General features: G+C 45.2%; 1 protein-coding gene across 4 annotated transcripts in view; it reads left to right on the forward strand.

Annotated features, from left to right (window-relative positions):
- Pbx1 (PBX homeobox 1) overlaps positions 1 to 19,973 on the forward strand; it is a 308,716-nt gene that overhangs the window by 270,771 nt on the left and 17,972 nt on the right. For 2 of the 4 annotated variants that reach the window (XM_048421019.3, XM_048421023.3), the window contains one exon: positions 4,328 to 9,460. The exons of the other annotated variants lie outside the window; for them this stretch is intronic. In XM_048421019.3, the coding sequence (XP_048276976.1) occupies positions 4,328 to 4,420 (93 nt within the window). In that variant the 3' untranslated portion in view covers positions 4,421 to 9,460. Of the gene's footprint in view, positions 1 to 4,327; positions 9,461 to 19,973 lie in introns of those variants that run through there. 4 annotated transcript variants of the gene reach the window in all.

Raw genomic sequence — 19,973 nt, forward strand, 5'->3', positions numbered from 1 at the left:
CCGAAGATCCCATACTGTTCAGCCAGCACACATACAAAGGCCTGCCTCGACCCCTTCATTCCCATGTATGCCACAACACATTTCCTTGCCTGCTCCCTGCCTCCTTGCCTGCCTACCTACCTGCCTGCCTGCCTGCTTGCCTATCTATCTATCTATCTATCTATCTATCTATCTATCTATCTATCAAAATATCAAGTAAACATACACATATGAAATTATTAAGCTAGACAGATATCAAAGTGCTGACAGTAATTATCTCTGAGTAGTAGATTATGGGTGTTAAATACTGCGCCTTTTAAGCTTGTCTTTTCTAAATATTATTGATAAGCAGATCTTAAGGAAAAAAGATTAATAGCATTAACATATTTTCTTGAAGAAAAAGAAGTATAGTCACCATCGTCAGCCAGCCTCAAATGACACCAGAATGTATATGCCCTGAGTTGGGTGGAAAAGCAGAGGCACCATCTCCCCATGACAACCGGTGCTAGGAATCTGAATCTATTCTGTTTCCAATGTGGATTTTACTGTCACGTCTTTGCCCCTGGAACATGAAAAGACCTCGTGTTATGACAGGATTCTCAGACCTTCACTGTTCTCAGTGGACTGTCCCAAACACACACAAGTGAGAGAGGTCCTCCAGCAGTGAGAGGAACCATCTGATAGGCTAGGAGGTTAGAGGTTTGAGCTCAGAGCAGTCATTCGTGGGACTGAGGTTGGGGAGGCATGTTCTTCTTGGTACTGCCTGGGATAAACCACTTGCTATCCATATCTTTCCCTTGTTAAGGGTTTGATAAAACCTACCCTATACTAAAATGACTGGTGGAAGCTGTTTTGAATGAGAAATCTGGCTTTCCTGGGAAAGTGGGAGCATCATTGTGTGAGCCAATGGCAAAGAAAGCCAAGTTGAGGAAAGAGGGCAGAGAAGAAGCTGGCTTCAAGTTAAGAAATCTGCGTTCCATCTCAGTCGTGGACCAGGAAGCCTTTCTCTTGCATCTTAGCCACTTTGTGAAAGAGGTGAAACCAGACGCTTGTTCATAAAGAGCACGCAGACATTCACCCTTCTACTTACTATGGAGCTGCTGGCATTATAGCAGTGCTCTCTCCCAGATGTGAATAACAATGTCTGCCCATCTACTCCAGAGTTTCCGAAGAATAAAACAAAAGGACAGATGATAGAAACTATTCTTATCAGGGTAAGACATAGTCTGTTTGACCTTACTATCCACAGTCAAGGTAAATTGCTTCCAAGAATGCAGTGTTTGGGACAGGAGACACATTTTATGACCTCATGTACCGTGAATTAGCTGTCATAGAAAAAAATCAGTCTTGAACTTTCTTGTTTCTGTTCTGTTTTGTGAAAAGACTGTCCACACCACAAACCCTTCAGAACAGTTCCTTAGGTTGGGGCCAAGCGCCTGGTACAAATGGCCACCAAGGGCCCTCTTGGGCTTACAGGTCCTCATTTTTGCTGCCACTCTGGTGTCTCCCACAGTGGTGGCCATGATGAACAGCCCGAATAGCCTTCTCAATGGTCACCTAATAAGTTTGTCTCCTCTGCAGAGTATATTTATTCTCAACGTTCCGACAAGACACAGTATCTATTGCCCTCGTGAAAGCACTCACGTTCTTCTCTTTTTTGTTCCTTCTTTTTTTAATTGAAAAAAAAAATGTGCACTATGTAGTAAGAGGAGCGGGCTGCATCCTGCCGCCCGGCTAGCTTAACCCCCAAAATAACCACACGGAAATTGTATTAATTAAATTACTGCCTGGCCCATTATCTCTGGCCTCATATTGGCTAACTCTCACATCTTGATTCAACCCATTTCTAATAATCTTTATGTCACCACGAGGTCGTTGCTTACCGGGAAAGATTCAGCCTGTCTGACCTGGCAACTCCACGGCGATTCTCTCTGTCTGCCTTCTTCCTCCCAGCCTTCAGTTCTGTCTTCCCCTCCTATCTAAGTTCTGCCCTATCAAAAGGCCAAGGCAGTTTCTTTATTCAACCAATGAAAGCAGCACAAATACACCAGCAATGTATTCTGATCATGTTTTCCCCTCTCCCAGATCCTCCACCACTTCCCACTGACCCAACCAGTAACACACACTTTCTTTATTGAACAAAAAAGAATCCTCTCTCCTCTTCTCTCTCTCTCTCTTTCTCTCTCTCTCTTTCTCTCTCTCTCTCTCTCTCTCTCTCTCTCTCTCTCTCTCTCATATATACACACACACACACACACACAAATACACACAAATTAGAAACCAAAATGCAAGCAAAAGAACAGTAACAACTAAAATCCTAAACAGAGATATATAAGACAAAAACTCTCCAAAAATACCATTGAGTTAGTCTTGTATGGGCCTTCTACTGTTGGGCTTGGGGAATCTACCCTTAAGTGTGGTTAATATGCCCGGTGAGACTCCATTGCAGAAGACTAATTTTTCATTTGCAAGTAGGTATCAATTGCAGATAACTTCTTGGTTAGGGGTGGAGAGTCCTGTCTATTTCATCCTCGCAGCGCGGGAACCCCATCTGACTTGAACCTGCACAGGCCCTGTGGGTATTGCCACATGCTTTCATCTGTACATCAGTCCTGCTGTATCTGGAGGACACTGCTTCCCTGGTGACCCACCACATCTGGCTTTTACAATCTTTCTGCCTCATCTTTCACACAGGCTGTGAGCCTTGGTGTGGAGGAGTAGATGAAGACATCCCATTTCCGACTGAATGTTCCAGAATCTCTCACTCTCTGTACACTGTCCAAGTTTGGGGTCGGTGCATTAGTTTCCATCTACTGCAAGCAGAAGCTTCTCTGATGATGAATGAGCAAGGCACTGATGTGTGGGTATAGAAGAATGTCATAAGGAATCATTCTGTTGCTATGCTTCTTTATCAAAACAATAGTATCTGGTTTCTCCCTAGATCCATGTCCTATCCAGTCTCAGGTTCTTGGCCACCCCAGCAGGGTCAAGCATGTCTTCCATCTCATTGAGTAGGCCTTAAATCCCATCAGAGGGATTGGTTATTCTCACATTGGTGTTGCTATTGCACCAGTGTATCTTAAAGACAGGTCACTAATGTAGGTCACAGGTTAGCTGGATGGATGATTACCTTTCTCCTCTGGTAACATGCAGAGTACCTTCCGGTTCTGCATATACTAGTCAGTAGAAGGGGAACCTCCAGTTAGACACCAACTCAATGTCTCGGTGTCGGATGAGATAGATGAGCATCGTCTTCATCTACAGGACCTTATCATCAGTTTGTGGAGAGCAACCAGTATCCTTGGCAACAGCCTGAGATGTTTGGGGGATTTCCATGGGGCCCTTTTGGCCAATGATTTAAGTAGATGTGATCTGCTCCTGGCACTGGAGGTTTCCCTTGGTGGTATTGTCTTCCTCGTTATTTGGTGGCTCCATTTATATTTCTTAATGTATGTATATAACTACTCCACTTACATTTCTTCATGTATGTATACAATTACCCCATTTATATTTTTTCATAAATATATATAATTTAGGAAGCTTCTTTAGTTTCAAGTTTTCATATGGTCCCTCAAATGACCCTTAAAGTTATTTGTTCCTCCCCATATTCCCTCCCTTTCTCCTCTCTTCCATCCCTCTTGCAATTTAATCCTCCCATCCAGTCTTCCCTCTCTCTCTTCATAACAATATATTCTGCTAAGTACATTAGTCCCCAATGCTCCAGCAAAACATTGCCCTCATGGAAGTCCTCACCTTCTTAACAACGGGCTCCACTGTTGATTAGGCTCTGTCTTGAATTATAGGTCACCCACGGTCTTGTCTTAGCCCCTTTCTTGCGTACATAAACTATACTCACTCATCACTATATACCAAAGAGATTCTAGACCCTGGCATCGGGACACACAGAGCATGGAAGAACTTCAGAAAGCATCTAGACCATCCATCTTATTCCTCAGATGGGAAACCAAAGCCAGCCATGTTTAGGAGCTTTACCCTCATCAATGGCTTATTGTTGCCAAGATTAGAACCAAAACAGAACCCTCCGGTCTCACGACTAAAAGACAGTTGTTCCTCCATAGATAGCTGGAACCGAACTGCAGACTCTTGGAGAACTACAAACACATCACACAAGTGGGAGGTTTCAGCATCGGATTCAAAGGCTCACTGGGAGGAAGAACTTATCTGAGGGTGGGGGGACTATAATCATCCACAATGCTATGTGCCCATTTTATGGGTGTCCCCATGTGCCAGGTGCCAGTCCCTTCCACAAGTTGCCTCATTGTCATTGTCTGCTCAAAACGGCCACCTGATCACAGAGGACTGACTTCTCTCCCTTTTTCCCTTCTAGGCTAATGGAGGTTGGCAGGACGCTACTACCCCTTCATCAGTGACCTCCCCTACAGAAGGCCCTGGCAGTGTTCACTCTGACACCTCCAACTGATCTCCCAGCCATCGCATCCCGGCTGACCCTGTGCCGCAGTTGGGACAGGGGCAGGAGGGAGGGTTTCTCTCCCAACGCTGAAGCGGTCAGACTGGAGGTCGAAGCAATCAGCAAACACAATAAGAGTCTCCTTCTCTTCTCTTCTTTGGGATGCTATTTCAGCCAATCTGGACACTTCTTTATACTCTCTTCCCTTTTTTTTTCTGGGTAGAAGCCACCCTCCCCTGCCTCCAGCTCTCAGACTGGTCTCAGCCATCTTCCCTGGTCCTGTTCTCTGTCCTAGACTTCCCGGGTTCCTGCCCTCTATTATATCGCTGAAGGATATTTTCAACAATTAGAGAAATTTAAAAAGGAAAAAAAAAACAAATTACAAAGAAAACAATAAACGTATTTGTATGTTCTCATGCTGGTGGTTTGAGGAGCCAAATTTACCTCACTCGGAGCCCTCACCCCTGTGTTGACAGGCAATCCTTCTGTCTCTCTTGTTATTCTCACTACCTCTTAGCAGGAATACACCACACTGCCCTACTCATTCCAGACCACTCTGTCTCCATTCGCCCCTTCTTTCTGGGAACAATCCCAATTTCTTTCTCTTCTTTCTGGCCCCAGGTATTTGCTGGGGACTGCCATAGCTGGCCTTCTAAAGGTGCCACAAGTCCCAGTGTAGCTCTATCAGATCAAATCCCAGGCAGGAAGCCAGGCGGGGGTTGCGGGCGGGACACAAGGAACAGCAAGGGCAGGGTGGCAGGATACCTACCTGCTTTCCCGTCTTCGTAGGAAGAATAGCTCTTGGTCTCAGAGGCACAGTCCATAGAAACCATTCAACACTTGGGCAGCAATGTTCCGAACCTCACGCAAGCCGGGTCTGAGAGAGCTGTTCCGTTGGCTGCATCCATAAAGAGTGAAGGCATCTCATCCTGAAAGGCTTCACTGTCCCTTCCTAGACACACACACACAGACACACAGACACACAGGTGGACCCACGCACAACCTGACACCTTTGCTTGGCAGGACGCTACTCCCTCCCATCAGTGACCTCCCCTCCAGAAGGGCCTGGCAGGGTTCACTCTCATGCCTCCAACTGATCTCCCGGCAATCTCATCCTGTGCAAATGTGTACATTAGCAATCATATTACTTTACCGGTGAGCCCGAGAGAGAAGCAATATGTGCCTGGGGCTTCTAGGACTCGCCAGTAGGCACTTACCACAGTGGAATGCACAGGCGTTTATAGGCATGCAGGTCAGGGTTCAAGTGTAAAGAGTTTTCATTCCCACCACCTCTGGAGCTCTCAGGGAGCCAGAAACAGGACTCACCATGTCTATGATGGATTTGGCTGCTTTGTCTGTGTTTTTATTCTATTATCTTTTCAAAACATTATAGTACAGTGTGATCTTGTTCTTGGCTTCTTCCTCGGAAGGAGAGAGTGGTATAGTATGTGGTTCAGGTAAACTTTTTACTGATTAATTTGAAGACCTAACAATCATAGAGTAAGAGTGATGGGTTTTTTGTTGTTGCTGCTGCTGTTGAAATAATCACAGTAATCTAAATACCATGGGATTGAAAGAAAATAACATTTACTAGAAAGGTAGTCTTGCTTTTTGACTTGAGCCTAAATTCCCCAGTCAGCTCCTCCAGCCATAAAGATGGTAACTTTGCCAGTAGATTAAGTGGCACATGGTCAGATATCTTTGGGGCCTCATGCTCTTCATCTGTAAAATGGGAATTGTTATGCTTGGCTTACCAAGGGGCTTTTAAGAGGCCCAGGAGACTGATTTTGTTTATATTTAATCTCTAGGTCTGATGGTCAAGGAGAGCAATGCCCCTGTGATGAGCTGTGTCAGGCTAGGGCAGAACAACACATGGTTTTCTTGTTCTAATTTCTGCTCGTGGTCTTGTTGTCCTCAGCATAAAGACAAAGCGTTGCTTTAGAGACTTTCTGCTCTGATTTGGATTGGGTCTATTAGTCTTCTTAGGCTAGAGAAGAGATTCGTAGACAGGTAGAACTTTATTTATTCTGGTTGTATCTAATATGTGGCCTTGCCAGCGCTTGTCCCTGTCACAACCACTCTGCTTCAGAGACTTCTGGGAAGAAGTACAAGAACTTGAAGGCTATGAAACCAGCCCACAAAGTCACACACGTGCCACACAGCACTGTGATGACGGGTAGGAAGCTTGCTTCATGTGTGCTTAGAGCGTGATAAAGGGAAACCTGAGGGGATGGATATTTGAAGATGATGCAGAAAGTCATTATTTGGCAAATGAAAATCGGTCTAGCCTAGTCAGATCACTAGAAAGACTGCCAACTAACCCATGCCGTGCTCAGAAAAGGGTGCTGAGGAGGGATGTCCTCCCCAGTCTATACAGTGATGAGAACCGGTGACCTTTGTCTTTGTGGCAGGAATATATTGAAACTACTCATACCAACATGGCTGGAGCTCATCATTTAACATGGAGCAAAGTGAGAAGAATGACTCCAGATCTGGACCAAACACATGCAGGGAATGAATGGAACATGTGAAAGCAAGGCTGCCTTCACACAGACACCTTCTCTCCAGGCGGTAGCAGCCCCACCCAGCACTTCCGTAGGTCCAACACTTAGCCTGTAGCCTCTTCTCCTTGCCTGTAGCCTGTTCTCCTTGCCTACTGTCACGGCCAACATCCAGGTCTCTGTTGTCAAGCAAGGCTTAGAGAAAGCTGGCAGCCTCAGGTTAGGAGTGGAAAGCGCGTGCCTCTAGACACCCAACTCTACCCCTAAAATCTGTGCCCCAGGATGCCTTCACATTCGAAGTACAATTGGGGGTGCCCCATTTCCCACAGCAGCAGTTTTCTCCTGAGACATGGCAGTGGCCTTCTTGTGTCACCGCGTTACATCTGATTGCCTCTTTCTCCTCTTCCCACTGGAGCAGAACGGACTCCTGGGCGGCAGGTCAGCCGCCTGGCACCTTCCACTTCTTTCCCTATGGTAGTGGTACTGTATTATTATTATTGTTATTATTATTAATTTCTTCGTTGCCTTTTCTCACACCTACCTTCACCTCTTTCCTTCTCTTTATTTTTCTGCCCAGAAAAACCTGACTTCGATACCAAAAAAAGATAAAACTACGGAAACTCAAATTTAAAAAAAAAAAAAACTTAGGAAAAAAAAAGCAAAAAAAAAAAACTCGACAATTCTTTCAGCTTTATTAACATTTTCCATCGTTTCTTGCGACTTGTGTCTTGTTCTTTGTAGTATTGATGACGAACATTTGATAATGAATGTTCTTGTATATTCAGATAAAGAAAAAAACCAAAAATGCGGTCTGGATTTAATAGTGTTTATAATAAAAATTTTAAAAAATGACCCTCATAGCACGCAAAACAGGAAGGGGAAGTCTCCCTTCTTTCTGTGACAATACACATCATTCCTGCATTAGTTTTTAACATCAAACTACCTATGTTCCTCATTTCCCCCCATTCTTCTTTTTATTTTCTTGCATTTGTGAATTAGTTCAAGAATGCTAGAAAAGTGTCAAGTTGTGTACATCCATTTCTTCTCTCACAATGTTTAAAAGTGACCGTAATTCATTTTGTAAACTAAAAAAAAAAAAGGAAAAAAAAAAGAAAAAAAAAGGTTGGAATAGTGACATAATAGGTATTAACCTAACTCGTTATGTTTATTAATTTTGAGACCCAGAAATAAATCCTTTTTCTTTTCTTTATTCCTGCTCTTAAAAATACAAAAAAAAATAGTTTTGGTTTGTGTTATTTTGGTTTTGTTTATTTGAGAGGGGTGCTTTTATTTCACTGTCAGGGTTGTGGGTCTTGCTGGTTTTTCTTCTTAAATATGTACACAAGGTGATGTGAAGAGGGCCGCTGTAGGGGAGGCTGCTTCATGCTCTGCTTTGCTTCAGCCGATGTCAGAAACAGTGGTAAATCCCATGGCCACACGCCCTTGCTTTCTTGCATGCCCAGGATGTGTGGCACCCCTGTCGTCCCCAAGATAATGAAGCAGAGGCTTGCTTCCCTCGAAACTCACAGAGTCTGTCCAGAAAAATTCTTAAACCAGAAGGAAAGGCTTTTCGCCTTTGTTGATTCTGGATGTCTTTCTTTCTCCCTGATTAACTTCTGTCGTCCAGGAGAAAGCTTCCGACAAGACAGAATTTTTCTCTGGCAGAACTTCACAGGGGGTACTGCCATGATAGGTACCATTACCAAGTAGAGTAGAGCCAGGAAGCAGACCCCGGGCACCTCTGCTCAGGATTCACATTCTCCAGTTCTTGGTGAAGAGTTATTGAGTGATAAGTCGGAGTCCAGACTGCAGAGTGAATGCTAAAAAGCTGGTCTCTGAATCACTGATGGTGCCCTCATAACATCCTCCGATTCGGCTGATGTCTGTTTAAATTGCAATGCAGGCTTCTTCAGAAATTTAGTATTAGTTCTAGGGGAAAATAAAGCCACATTGTTGGACAGAGGTTAGTTTTGGACATTGTTCATTCAAATGTTCAGATGATCAGAAAGCAGACAGAATTCCAGCCAGATACATGCAGAAGGAAGAAAAGAACCCCTCCGAGTCGTGGACCTATGTTGTAGGCAGCTGTGCTCTTGTTTCTGCCCTGAGAAAGGCAACCTCTTCACATCACCTTTGTGGTTTCCGGCCTAGCTCAAAGCTTTCTGGAAACCCCTATATTTTTTTTGTAAACTTTTTTTTCCCTCTTGTTAAAATAAATAAAACATTGAATGTTCCCCCTTTTTCTCTCTATGACTTCTTCGCTTTGGGGGTTTCATTTTTGAAGTGTTTTCCTTTGGTTGTTGATTTTATCACCCACCCCTCTGCCTTTCCCCTTATTATTGAGAGTATAAACCTGCAAAGCTCTGCTCTACTTTGGTTCCGAAAGCTTACGCTTTTCTGCTTCTGCGAGAGCACAGGCTTCTGCCCCCTTTGATTCCAGCTGAACTTTTGTGTTCTCTAATGATACTAACACGATGTAGGTTTTACAGTCTCCTAATTTGTACTGGTAATGCAGATTCCAAATAAATAGTTTCTTTTGTTGCAAAATATATATACATACCACTTGTATTTTGTGTAGATTTCTTCTTCCGTGTTGGCAACTTCACTTCCCTACATGGGCCTGGGTTACTGTAGCTTGTGCTTTAAATAGTTACCCTAGTCTAGACCATCGGCTTTACAAAGTGAGAGAGGGAGGGTGGGAGGGAGGGAGGGAGGGAGGGAGGGAGGGTGGGAGGGAGGGAGGGAGGGAGGGAAGAAGCCATAATAAAATCAACTCTGAAGGACAGAGTAACTCATCTGTTTTCTAAGTCATGACTATTCACCCAATGGGCTATCTTTGCCTTTTCTGGAAGGGTTTGGTCATAAGGGAAATTGCAATTCTCAAGAGATGCTTCAAGGGAAAGAATCTAAATTATAAGTAATACTTCTGGACCCTCTAGTGTGTTCTAGATGTCACTCCAGGAAGTCTGCTCACCTGCAGTTGGTTATGTCTACGGTCCCATTTGAAGCATTCAGCCTGATCGTTTGTATCCACTGGGACCCTGGCTAGGTTACCATGTGCCAGTCAGTACTTGACGTGTTTTAGCATCCGCACTGTAAGTCCATGCTTCCGCCTCCAACATCATGTTTCTGTCTTTGGAGTGGGAAAGGTCTAATTACCTGACTTGACTGACAGTTCGTCCCTCCGAAAGCACCCTTCTGAACAAACATTACGTTCCCGTTTCCATGCTCCAAGGCCTCTATTTTCAAGGTCCCCAAGGAGGTCAGGTGAAAGTTGAGGTAGCAACCACATACCCACCCCCATCCCAACCATGATTCCAATTAACAAAGACTAGACCAACAGAGAAGCAGTTGGAATTAAATTTTCTCTTTGTTTTGTTTTTTTGTTTTTTTTTTTCCCAATTGAACAAGCTAAGTGTCAATGACCTTGGAAGACTAAAGCTAGCCATCAGTGATTTTGGAAACCTTACCGGAAGCCATGCCAAGTCTCAGGTGCTTCCTTCAAATTTCAGCATAGAACCTTATAGACAGGTGAAAGGCACAAATGGAGTAACTTATTCTCCACTTATTTGGAGATGTGTGGGCCTAATTTACCCACATGGCACACTCATTAGAATTCACTGGAGTCATACAAAACTACTGGCAAGACTAAACCAAAAGTGTGTAATGCCTCACATACAAATCAAATACCTTTTCTGCTATTTGATAACTTGAAGACGTGTTCTAGCCAAAGCGTCTCCTCCCAATATGGCGGCCAGCTCCTTGGTGGCTCATCAACTACACGTGTGCCGTCTCCCACACTTAGCCAGCCGGTGGAAGGGGCATGAAGAAGGCTTACCCATTTTTTGAAAACCTTGACCAAGAGTTGTATTCGTATTTCCAAATGTCAGGTCTAAGGAGAAAAGTGGGGGCCTGGAAAACTATTCCCTAGCTAGACAGCCACTTCCTGGCAGTAACTCCACATGACGACTTTCTAAAGGACTGGCCTGGTGACCAAGAATGGAAACAAAAGACAAGTCCACATGTCTGTGTCACTGAGTGGACACACTCCAAGTGAGAGTACTGTTAGCTGCCGTTCTAGACATGGCTGCCTTACACCTCAGTGGGAAAGGTTGAGAAAGGGGCAACTCCTATCGAGAGATATCCAACGCAGTATTGCTCTCTCAAGGGAGAAGAACCAGAAGTACCCTATTTATGGAAATGTGTGCATGAAAAAAAGGAAGATAAGCAAACTGTTCTTCAGTATCTTCTAATTTGTTTCTAAACTTGGTCCTTACCACTCAGTCTGTGATCTAGGAGCTACTGAGAGCAACAACAGCCTTGTCCCACCTTCAGGAAGTCATGCTTTTGTGTTCATATCGATGCCTCAAAGAATCATGGCTGGTGGTCAGCAGTCAACTTAAGAGAATGTAGTCTATGCCCTAATTCATTCATCTATAACAAAACATCTTCCGCACTATAATTTATAAACAATGAAATCAAAAAGAATTAACAATGAAATCACATTGCTCATTGTTCTGAAAGGGCAAGGAGGTGGGAGCTTGGGAGTCTCGTGTGGCTTGCTTGTGAACAGCACCTGTCTTGAATTCCCCAGGTCTCTTGTATAAGAGCAACAGTATCGTTTTAGATTTTCTTCCCTGTTGACTGAACCTCACCTCAAAGCCCTTGCCTCCTATGGGAGCCTGGAGTCCAGTATAGTGTGCAGGGTGGGCATCACTTAGACCATAACAAATCTAAATTGCAAGATCGAATCTGCTCACTCACAATTCACACATTCCTACACAGCCTTGAAAATTTCTACCAATTTCCACTTTGGAAAATCAAATGCGGAAAATATATTTTATCTGTTTCATGGTGAAGGTATAGCCTGCCTTCCACATTTGAGTCATTTTCTGAGAAATGGCACAAGAGCTCCATTGTATGGAGTCGCCCACTGGGTGAACTCGAGAAGTTTGGGCCTGTGTTTCTCCTCTAAGGACTTAGCGGCAAGAATGAAGCTGTGTAGCAAGAGCTTCTCTGTTATTCCTGCACAGAAACTAAGGTGGGGCCATCAAGATGAAAGACAATGCAGCAGGGACCACTGAGCCTAGCGGGTGCTAGTGGGTGGCTTCCTACCTTGGGTAGTCTTCCTGATCTCCAGCAGTGGTGGGGGAAAGGGGATGAAGGAAGAGAAGTCAGAAAACCCTGGGACAACAGTACCGCCCAGGGCCACATGCTTTGGAGAACCATCGTCTTTGTCTTCCTGGGACCCATTCAGATGGCTTTGGGTAGACCAGGCGGACCAATCATTAACGTTTGAGTTTCACTGTGCCCTAAGCCAAAGTCACTCCCCCACCCCTCACTATCCAGCCAAATTTCTAATCTAGCTCAGCAGTTATCAACATGCATTCCTTCATAATATAAAAGGCCCCAAGTGCTGGTATGTATTCAAATATGAATCTTTCATTAATAAGTACCCAGAGAGAAATTAAAGTTCAAAATAAAATCTTCCTCCTCTTATAAATTAAAATTCGAAAGGATGTTAATCTACAGCTCATCGTCTCTGACTTCCTGCTGTGCTCATTATGCCTAAGTGCTCTCAGCCTCCACTGCCACAAGTGGGGTCTGGAGCCTTCATCTTAATGAGGCAGGAGGGGCCTCACCTGCTGGAATGAGACAGCTGTCCTAGTCCCTCCAAAGCTCAGTTCATCTAACATCGAATCTCTCTAGAATTCCACGTTTTTTTTTCCTAGAGAACAACTTGCAAAACATATGAACATACAGACCGTATCCTCTGACCAGCTTTATCCACAGCACCAAGAAAACACCAATAGCAAAACAAAGTAGCCAGGACCCAGTAGACGGTCATGTGATGACTTTAGCGGAGCTTTGACAATTTGGGGAGAAAGCAAGGGAACTCGAGAGTACACCGAAAAAGTAAGGGTTAAAATATTTAGTCTTGCAGCACCAGTTGCTGGGTAGCGACTGTCATGTTGAGAAAAAGCCACCAATAAGAGGTTAATCTCATTCTGCTGCCTATGTCCTCAGGGAAACAACCCAACCTATGCATGCTGTCTCCTCTCTCCAAGAACGACCTTTGAAATATTCATGGCTTTGTGCAAGTTTCAGAAATGGAAAAGTGGGTCCGGTCTAGTCCACAGGCTGACTTGAGGCTCCCTTCCTCCCCAGGCATTCATATACATATATAAAATTCCATCCAATTTCCATCTCCCGTTAAGCGCTGCATGCACACCCAATCTCAGGTCCTTATACCGCTGTGATTTCTGCTTCTTCCTTGGCAGCGAGAGGTCCGGCCTATGACCCTTCTGTTATTCCCCCTGTCTCAGCCAGAATCGGTTTCCAGCTGTTGGGCCCAAGCTCTGCAGACTCTGCAGGACCCCACCTTCCTTCAGCTCTGTGGGCCTGAGGTTGAGTGACAGGGGCTGCTCCCATGTTCACAGAAACTGTCCTGACCTTTGCTCCTAACAATTCCCGCCTTGTCTTCCCCAACTCCTTTGAAGCAAGCTGGAGATGTTTAAAATACTCTGGCTCCCTTCGTTCTCTATTTCCTTCTCTTCGGTCTCTTGTGTAGAGGTCATTCTCTTTGCTCTTGGACCAAAACGTTTGTTTCCCTGCCATATTTTCCTAAACTTTATTTTAAATCTCCCCGCCCAAATTCTGTCTCTGTCCCAAGCTTCCATTGTATCAAATGAGTCTTGCACTGCTCTGATCCCTCACACTCCACATGCTGTCAGTAATGCCCCCAGACCCAGCCACCTATACCCCCGCAGGCCTCTCCGACGTCGCTTCTTCTCCATCGGGACCCCTCTAGAGGACCCATCTCAACACATGGCTCATCCATTTCTCTTCAAACAGAGACAGTGATAGTAGACTTCACTAGTAACCTTAAGTGTTTCACTCCGCTTTTCCTGTTACCCCTCTCCAGTGTGCCCCACATTTTCTGCTAATGCCCAGGGCTCCTTTCCAAGTCACTCATACAAACATCTCCCACTGCACTCCCCATCAACTTCCTGTCTGTTGCTTTGGTGCGTTCTGGATTCCTTCCTGTGCAGTTTCCATGGTGTTTGCTCACTGAGCGCCTAACAGCCGCATCAGACTGACCCCAGTGCTAGCTTCACTACTGTTACCTGGATCCTTCCCGGCACGGCTTCTAAACCCAAATGAGAGCTTTTCCATGCCAATGATTTCTCCAGCATCAGCAAGGCATCTTAAAACCCACGCCAAAACTGACAGTAGTTATTTGAACTATGGTTAGGGCTCAATGGGGCTCAGTCTCACAGACTACCCCCGTGTGAGGTTTTGTGTGTAGCTGTCAAGTCTGACTGGAGCTGTGAGTAGGTTACAATCCCCTCTTTAAGTTGGATAATTTGCTAAAACAGCTATAGGACTCGGGTAGCTACTCGGTTTCTGTGTCCTCATTTGCTATGAAAGATATAAACAAACAACCAGATAAAGATGTGCAGAGGGTAAATGGACAGGCCCAGAGAGCAGAAGATTCTGTTCCCAAAGAGCTAATGTGCACCTCCCCTCTGCATGGATATGTTCACCAGCTCTTTCCCAATTATTTAGGGCTTTTTGAGGTTTTACATAGACGAGAGGGACTAGATCACAGACCACTGGTGGTTAACTCAAAAGTTGAAGGTACAAGGCTGAAAGTGCCAAGCTTATTGTCAGCCTGGGTCTTTTCTGACCAGCTCTATTCTAAAGGTGCCTAGTAGGCTGTTGATAGTTTCCTCCTTAGAACAAAACACTGTCCTGTCATTCACCACTCAGGCAATCACTCAGGAAATTCAGTTGCCCTAAATGAAGACCAGGTACATGTGGAGCCCCTCTAACCTGAAGATCCGGAATCCAGTATACCCCAAGATATGGGAACTGTGAGCGCCAACATGATACCACAGTCCAAAACTCCACACCTGGCCTCATGCAATGGTTAGCACTAAAAATACATAGAATTATTTGCAGCCTATGAGTATATGGTATATCTGATATGTAAATAAATTATATGTGTAGGGTTTGATCTCTTTCCCAATGTATCTCATTATTTCTAAATAAAGTATTTCAAAATCTGAAAAACTATAAAGTACAAAAATATGGCTGATCCTGAGCATATCAGACAAGGGATACTCAGCCTGTTTGTGTTTCCCATTTTATCACTAGGGTGTATAGCCTTTGATAGATTGTTTAATCTCTCTGTGTCTCCATTGCCTTCGCAATGAGATATCGTTAAAATCGGTAGCTACCTCATAGGGCTCCTGGAAGGATTAAATGAGTTAATACATGAAGAGCACTCAGAGCAACACCTATCAAACAGTAAAGGTGACAAATGTGTTCCTTATTAGTGTCGTTCCTCTAATATATTTCACCGACACATTGTCATCCTTGAACTATTACCAATTAGAATAGCTTCCTCGTTCCAGCTTCCATTGTAAAGAAATATTAGCTATGATTATCGCCTCTCCCTCTTCCTTTCCTCCCCATGTTCCTCCTATTCCTCCTCCCCCTTCCTCCTCTGCCCTCCTCTTTCTCCTTCTGGTTTTTTTTCAATCCTTCTAGCCTGACGGCTAACAGATCCCCAACCTGTCATCTCTCCGCTCGATACATCTTGCCTCATTTCTCCTTGACTTCCCTACAGCTTCTATATTGATCACAAAATTACAATTTAAAAAATTATTAATCTCATTTCCTCTTGAAAATCCTGGTGAATTCTTAGGGGCAGGTTAGATCAAGTGTGTAGTGAAATGCCCTTGGTCATGGTCTCTTGTCGCAACAATAGAAAAGTAACTAGGATGGAAGCTGTGGTCAGAAAATGAATGGTAGTTGGCAGGGCAGACCTGAGCTGAACACTGACTCTGGGGAGGTGACCCTGTAGACCTTGGGGAAGTGGGGACAGAGTAGTGATGGTATGATGTGACTCACATTTCAGAATATGACTTTAGCAACTGTGTGCATAGGCCACAGGCAAGCCAGTTTGGAAATAAAGAGCCACCGAGGAGGTGATGACAGTATTTTGGGTCAAAGATAAGAATGGTGGTGTGGCCCCAGAGAGATCCTGATACCATAACATGTACATTGCAGGAGCTGGGGAGTTGACTCAGCTGAGCAACCATGTGATAGTATGAGTTTGATCTAGGAAGCTACATGAAAAAAATCCATAGTGGGGAATAATCCCCATGCTGGGAAGTGGAGACAGGTGGGTCCCTGGCATTTATTGGACATCCTGCCCAACTGGATTGATGAGACTTAGGCCAATGAAAGACTGTTTCAAAAAACAAGGTAGAAAGGTAAGACAGTTTCTGAGAAATGAGACCCAAGGTTGACCCGTGACTTCACACATAGGTGTGCATGCAAGCACTTGCGTGCGCGCACACACACACACACACAGCACTTTCCTTTGATGGAAGAAATGTACAGATTCCTTCAGCCCAGAAGGAGGCTCTCCTTGTATGGCCTTCTCCACGGATGTCACTGCTCAGCGCAGCAGATGAGCCCCACCACCCAGAAGCCCCCCAAGTGCTCTGCTGACACCGTTCATGGTTTCGTTGGAACTGTTTACTTTCTGCCTCCCTTGTGAATCGAGAGCCTCTCATTTGAGCTCACTTTATATATCCTCAGTGGAAAGGAAAAGGTAGATGAGACTTTATCCCAATTACAACCTTGAATGGGATGGGACTGCACAAGGAACCCCCACACTCACCACAGTGAGTTCATGGTTGTCAAATGAATAAAGAAAGAAAGAAATATAGCAGAAGCCAGACCACCATGGACTGGAGCTGCAGTGTTCTTATTGGCAATGCTGTTTGTAGTATAGTGCCAAGGGTGATGTATGGCTTCACCCAACTCCCTACAAGTCCCCAACGCCAGACTCGAGCAGCACCATAGCCCATAGATAGCACAGTGCTGAGAGGTAAGGGTCATGCCAAAGTGTGAGAGGCAGAATTGTGGGATATTCCAGAAAGCAGCCCGTCCAGGATTATCCCAGGTTGCTCTAGGCATGTTCTTTTTTTCCCTGCAGTTACAGTTGTTGATGCAAAGCTATCTCCCTGGTGTGTCTGAGTGACATTTGTTACTTAGCTTCCCTGTCCTTAAATAGAACTCCTGTCCTTTATGCTGGATTGTTCCTCCTTTGCTAATGCTCTGTCTCCCTCCAAGTCCCAGGAAGAGCACTTGACATTTGTTAGTGGTGCAAGAGCATCATTTGCTGAATGTGAATGGAAAACTAAGTTTCCCCAAAGACTGGAGATGAACGATGACCTCAGAGCTCCTCATCCTTCTCTTCCTTCCAGCCGCAGCCATGCCGGGTTCTAGAGGGGAGCTGCCCCATCCTTGCTACACTCTATCACCTGTTTCTGTCATCATCATGTATATCCCAAAGGTCAAAGGTGATGGGTGACAGAATAGGGTGAGTGGAGCTGTAACATTTCACTAACCAACAAACTTTTCCTGATGCCTCAGTTGGATGTGCTCAGTGAAGCAGGCTGGGTCTGGGAAGGCAGCTTCATTGGTACAGTGCTTGCCATGGGGCATGAAGGCCTGAGTCGGAGCTCCAGACGCTCTATAAAAAGCAATGGTGCACTTGTAATCTCAAGACTTGTAATCTCAATACTGAGGAAGTGGAAACAGGCCGATCCCCTGGGACTTACGAGCCATCCAGCCTAGTTTCAGGCCAGGGAGGGACCCTGTCTCAAAACACAAGATAAAAGACAGCCTGAAGAACGACATAGGAAGTTGACCTATGGCCTCCATGCGTATGCATGTACACCTACACACTCATGTCCACATGTCCACACATAGACACATATATGAATAGACACACACACACACACACACACACACACACACACACACTTCCTAAACCTTCCAACATCTATGTAACATCTACCTGCTATCCATAGGACAGGGAAGGTTGATCTATCTGGTCCTAATAGCACCTATAATAAAGACTACTGAGTTGGTCAATAGGGTCAGTAATGTCTTCTTATGTAACTGCCTCAGAAGCTCAAGCTGTCCAATTAAGTGAGTGTGTAATAATGGATAACAGAGAGAGCTAAGCTGAGAACCACGGGGAGGGGGGGGGCGCGGTGAGTGGCAAGAGAAACTGGGAGTAGCACCTGCCGGCCAGGAAAGTCAAAGGACAGTCTTTGGAGAAGTCACAGGTCAGAGAGTCAAAGAGGGGGAGGGCTCGATGCCATTTCCCCACCCTTTCTGTACGTGATGGGTGCACCTGCCCTCAGCACAGCTCACCCATCACATCTGCAGGCTTCCACCCTGCCGCCACCACCTGAGAGGGATGGCCCACAGCACCGCTGGCTTTTCCCACCTGCATGTTAAACACCTATGAACAAGGATCAAAAATGTTTGTAAATGATTGTTGTATATTGAACAGCCACAGACCTTTTGGCCCATATTCCCTAAAAAAAAAAAACTAATAACAGCCAAACTGGAAATGGAGAGATGACTCCAAGGTTAAAAGTGAGTACCGCTCTTTCAGAGGAGTTCCCAGCACCCCCAGGAGGCGGCTCACAGTCGCCTGTAATTACAGCTCCAGGAGATCCGATGCCTCTGACCTTCACATGCATGTACCCCACACACACACACAAAAAAAGACAGACAGACACACCTCACATACACACACAATTAAAAATGATTTTAAAAAATGGCCATCAGTTAAGCAGCTTTTACATTGTAGTAAATGCTATAAGTTATCCAGAAATGATTAAAATTATAGTAAGATGCATGCAGGTCACATGAGGATACTATACCATTGTTTTCCAACATCGTCTTGGATTTGGTGTCTGCTTGGGTCCTAGAACCAATTCCTGTTAGTTCTCAACGGGCTGTGACTCCCTATGGGTCATGCAGATTCTGACCTATACGACTCATTTGCTTAGCTCATTTATTCATTTGCTTATTGAGTAGTGACATTGTACCTGAAATTAGGGATAGCAAAAGGAGGGCCCTTTCTCTACCCTTAGAAAGAGGCTACTCTGCTAAGATACAGAAATAGAAAACTGAGCCCCCATATTGATAAGTGACAGTGGGACCTTGGATTCATTTGCCACGGGGAGGAGCGACTTGATCCTGGTTAGCAACGGAAGGGTCAGGGAGAACTCAGAAGAGGAAGGGAGTGTGGGAATCCATTGGTGGATGGGTCCATTTAGAACCTGTTGTTTCCCCGCGGTTAGCACCAGGACCTGTCTGTTTCCCAAGCCCTCAGCTCCTGGTCCCTAGCCCTTCAGCCTCCAGTGGCAGTCAGTGTAAATCTTTCTCAGAGAGTTGTTTCCCCTTGTGGTCATACAGTAACAGCCTACTAAACCTGCCGATGGGGTGAATTACGAGCCAGTCCCTCGAGCCCCAGCCTCTCTTGCCCACAGAATGAATTGTGGAGCTCTGGGCTGCTGGGCTTTTTATTTATTTATTTGTTTGCTTTAGCATATTTTAATCTGGTCATTAAATTGCAATCTGCCACCCATCCCCAACTCGAGCTGTCTTCAGATGGAACAGATTTTTCACAGGTAATGATACCTATAAACCTCAGGGGTGGCAGGCATCAGAGCAAACTGGAAACGGGGGAAATGAGAGGTTATGGAGACCCATCCCACCTGGCCCAACGTCGGCTACCCTGTTCCTGCTCCCGCTCTTTCCCTGCTGTTCACAGCACAGTCAGAATGACCAGTGGTTCCTGAGCGGCACCTGTGGCCAGGCACAGCCTGGAAACCTGTGGAGGGAGGCAGAGGTGAGCCTCCACACCTTGTCCTTGCATGCATGAGATCACGCTGCTCCACGTTGTGCCAGACAGTAAAGATGTCACCCGACCCGCCTTTATGGTATCACACAGGGAGAGGCGTGCGCTGATAAATCAAAGGCGAAGAGGATGCCAGATGGTGCCAGAGTGATTGTATTCTCGAGGTCATCCCTCTCATCTGCAGTCGCTCTGTACTGGGGGGACTGCCATCTGACAACAGGGCCACCAACCTACAGAGGTTACGCTTGTCACGGTTACAATACTGGTACCACAGATGTGTCTAGCATTTCAACAGCCGTACTGACATAGTCCCCTGGAG

The sequence above is a fragment of the Myodes glareolus genome, chromosome 5 (genome assembly GCF_982192425.1).
Source record: "Myodes glareolus chromosome 5, mMyoGla1.1, whole genome shotgun sequence".
In the NCBI taxonomy this organism is placed as follows: domain Eukaryota; kingdom Metazoa; phylum Chordata; class Mammalia; order Rodentia; family Cricetidae; genus Myodes; species Myodes glareolus.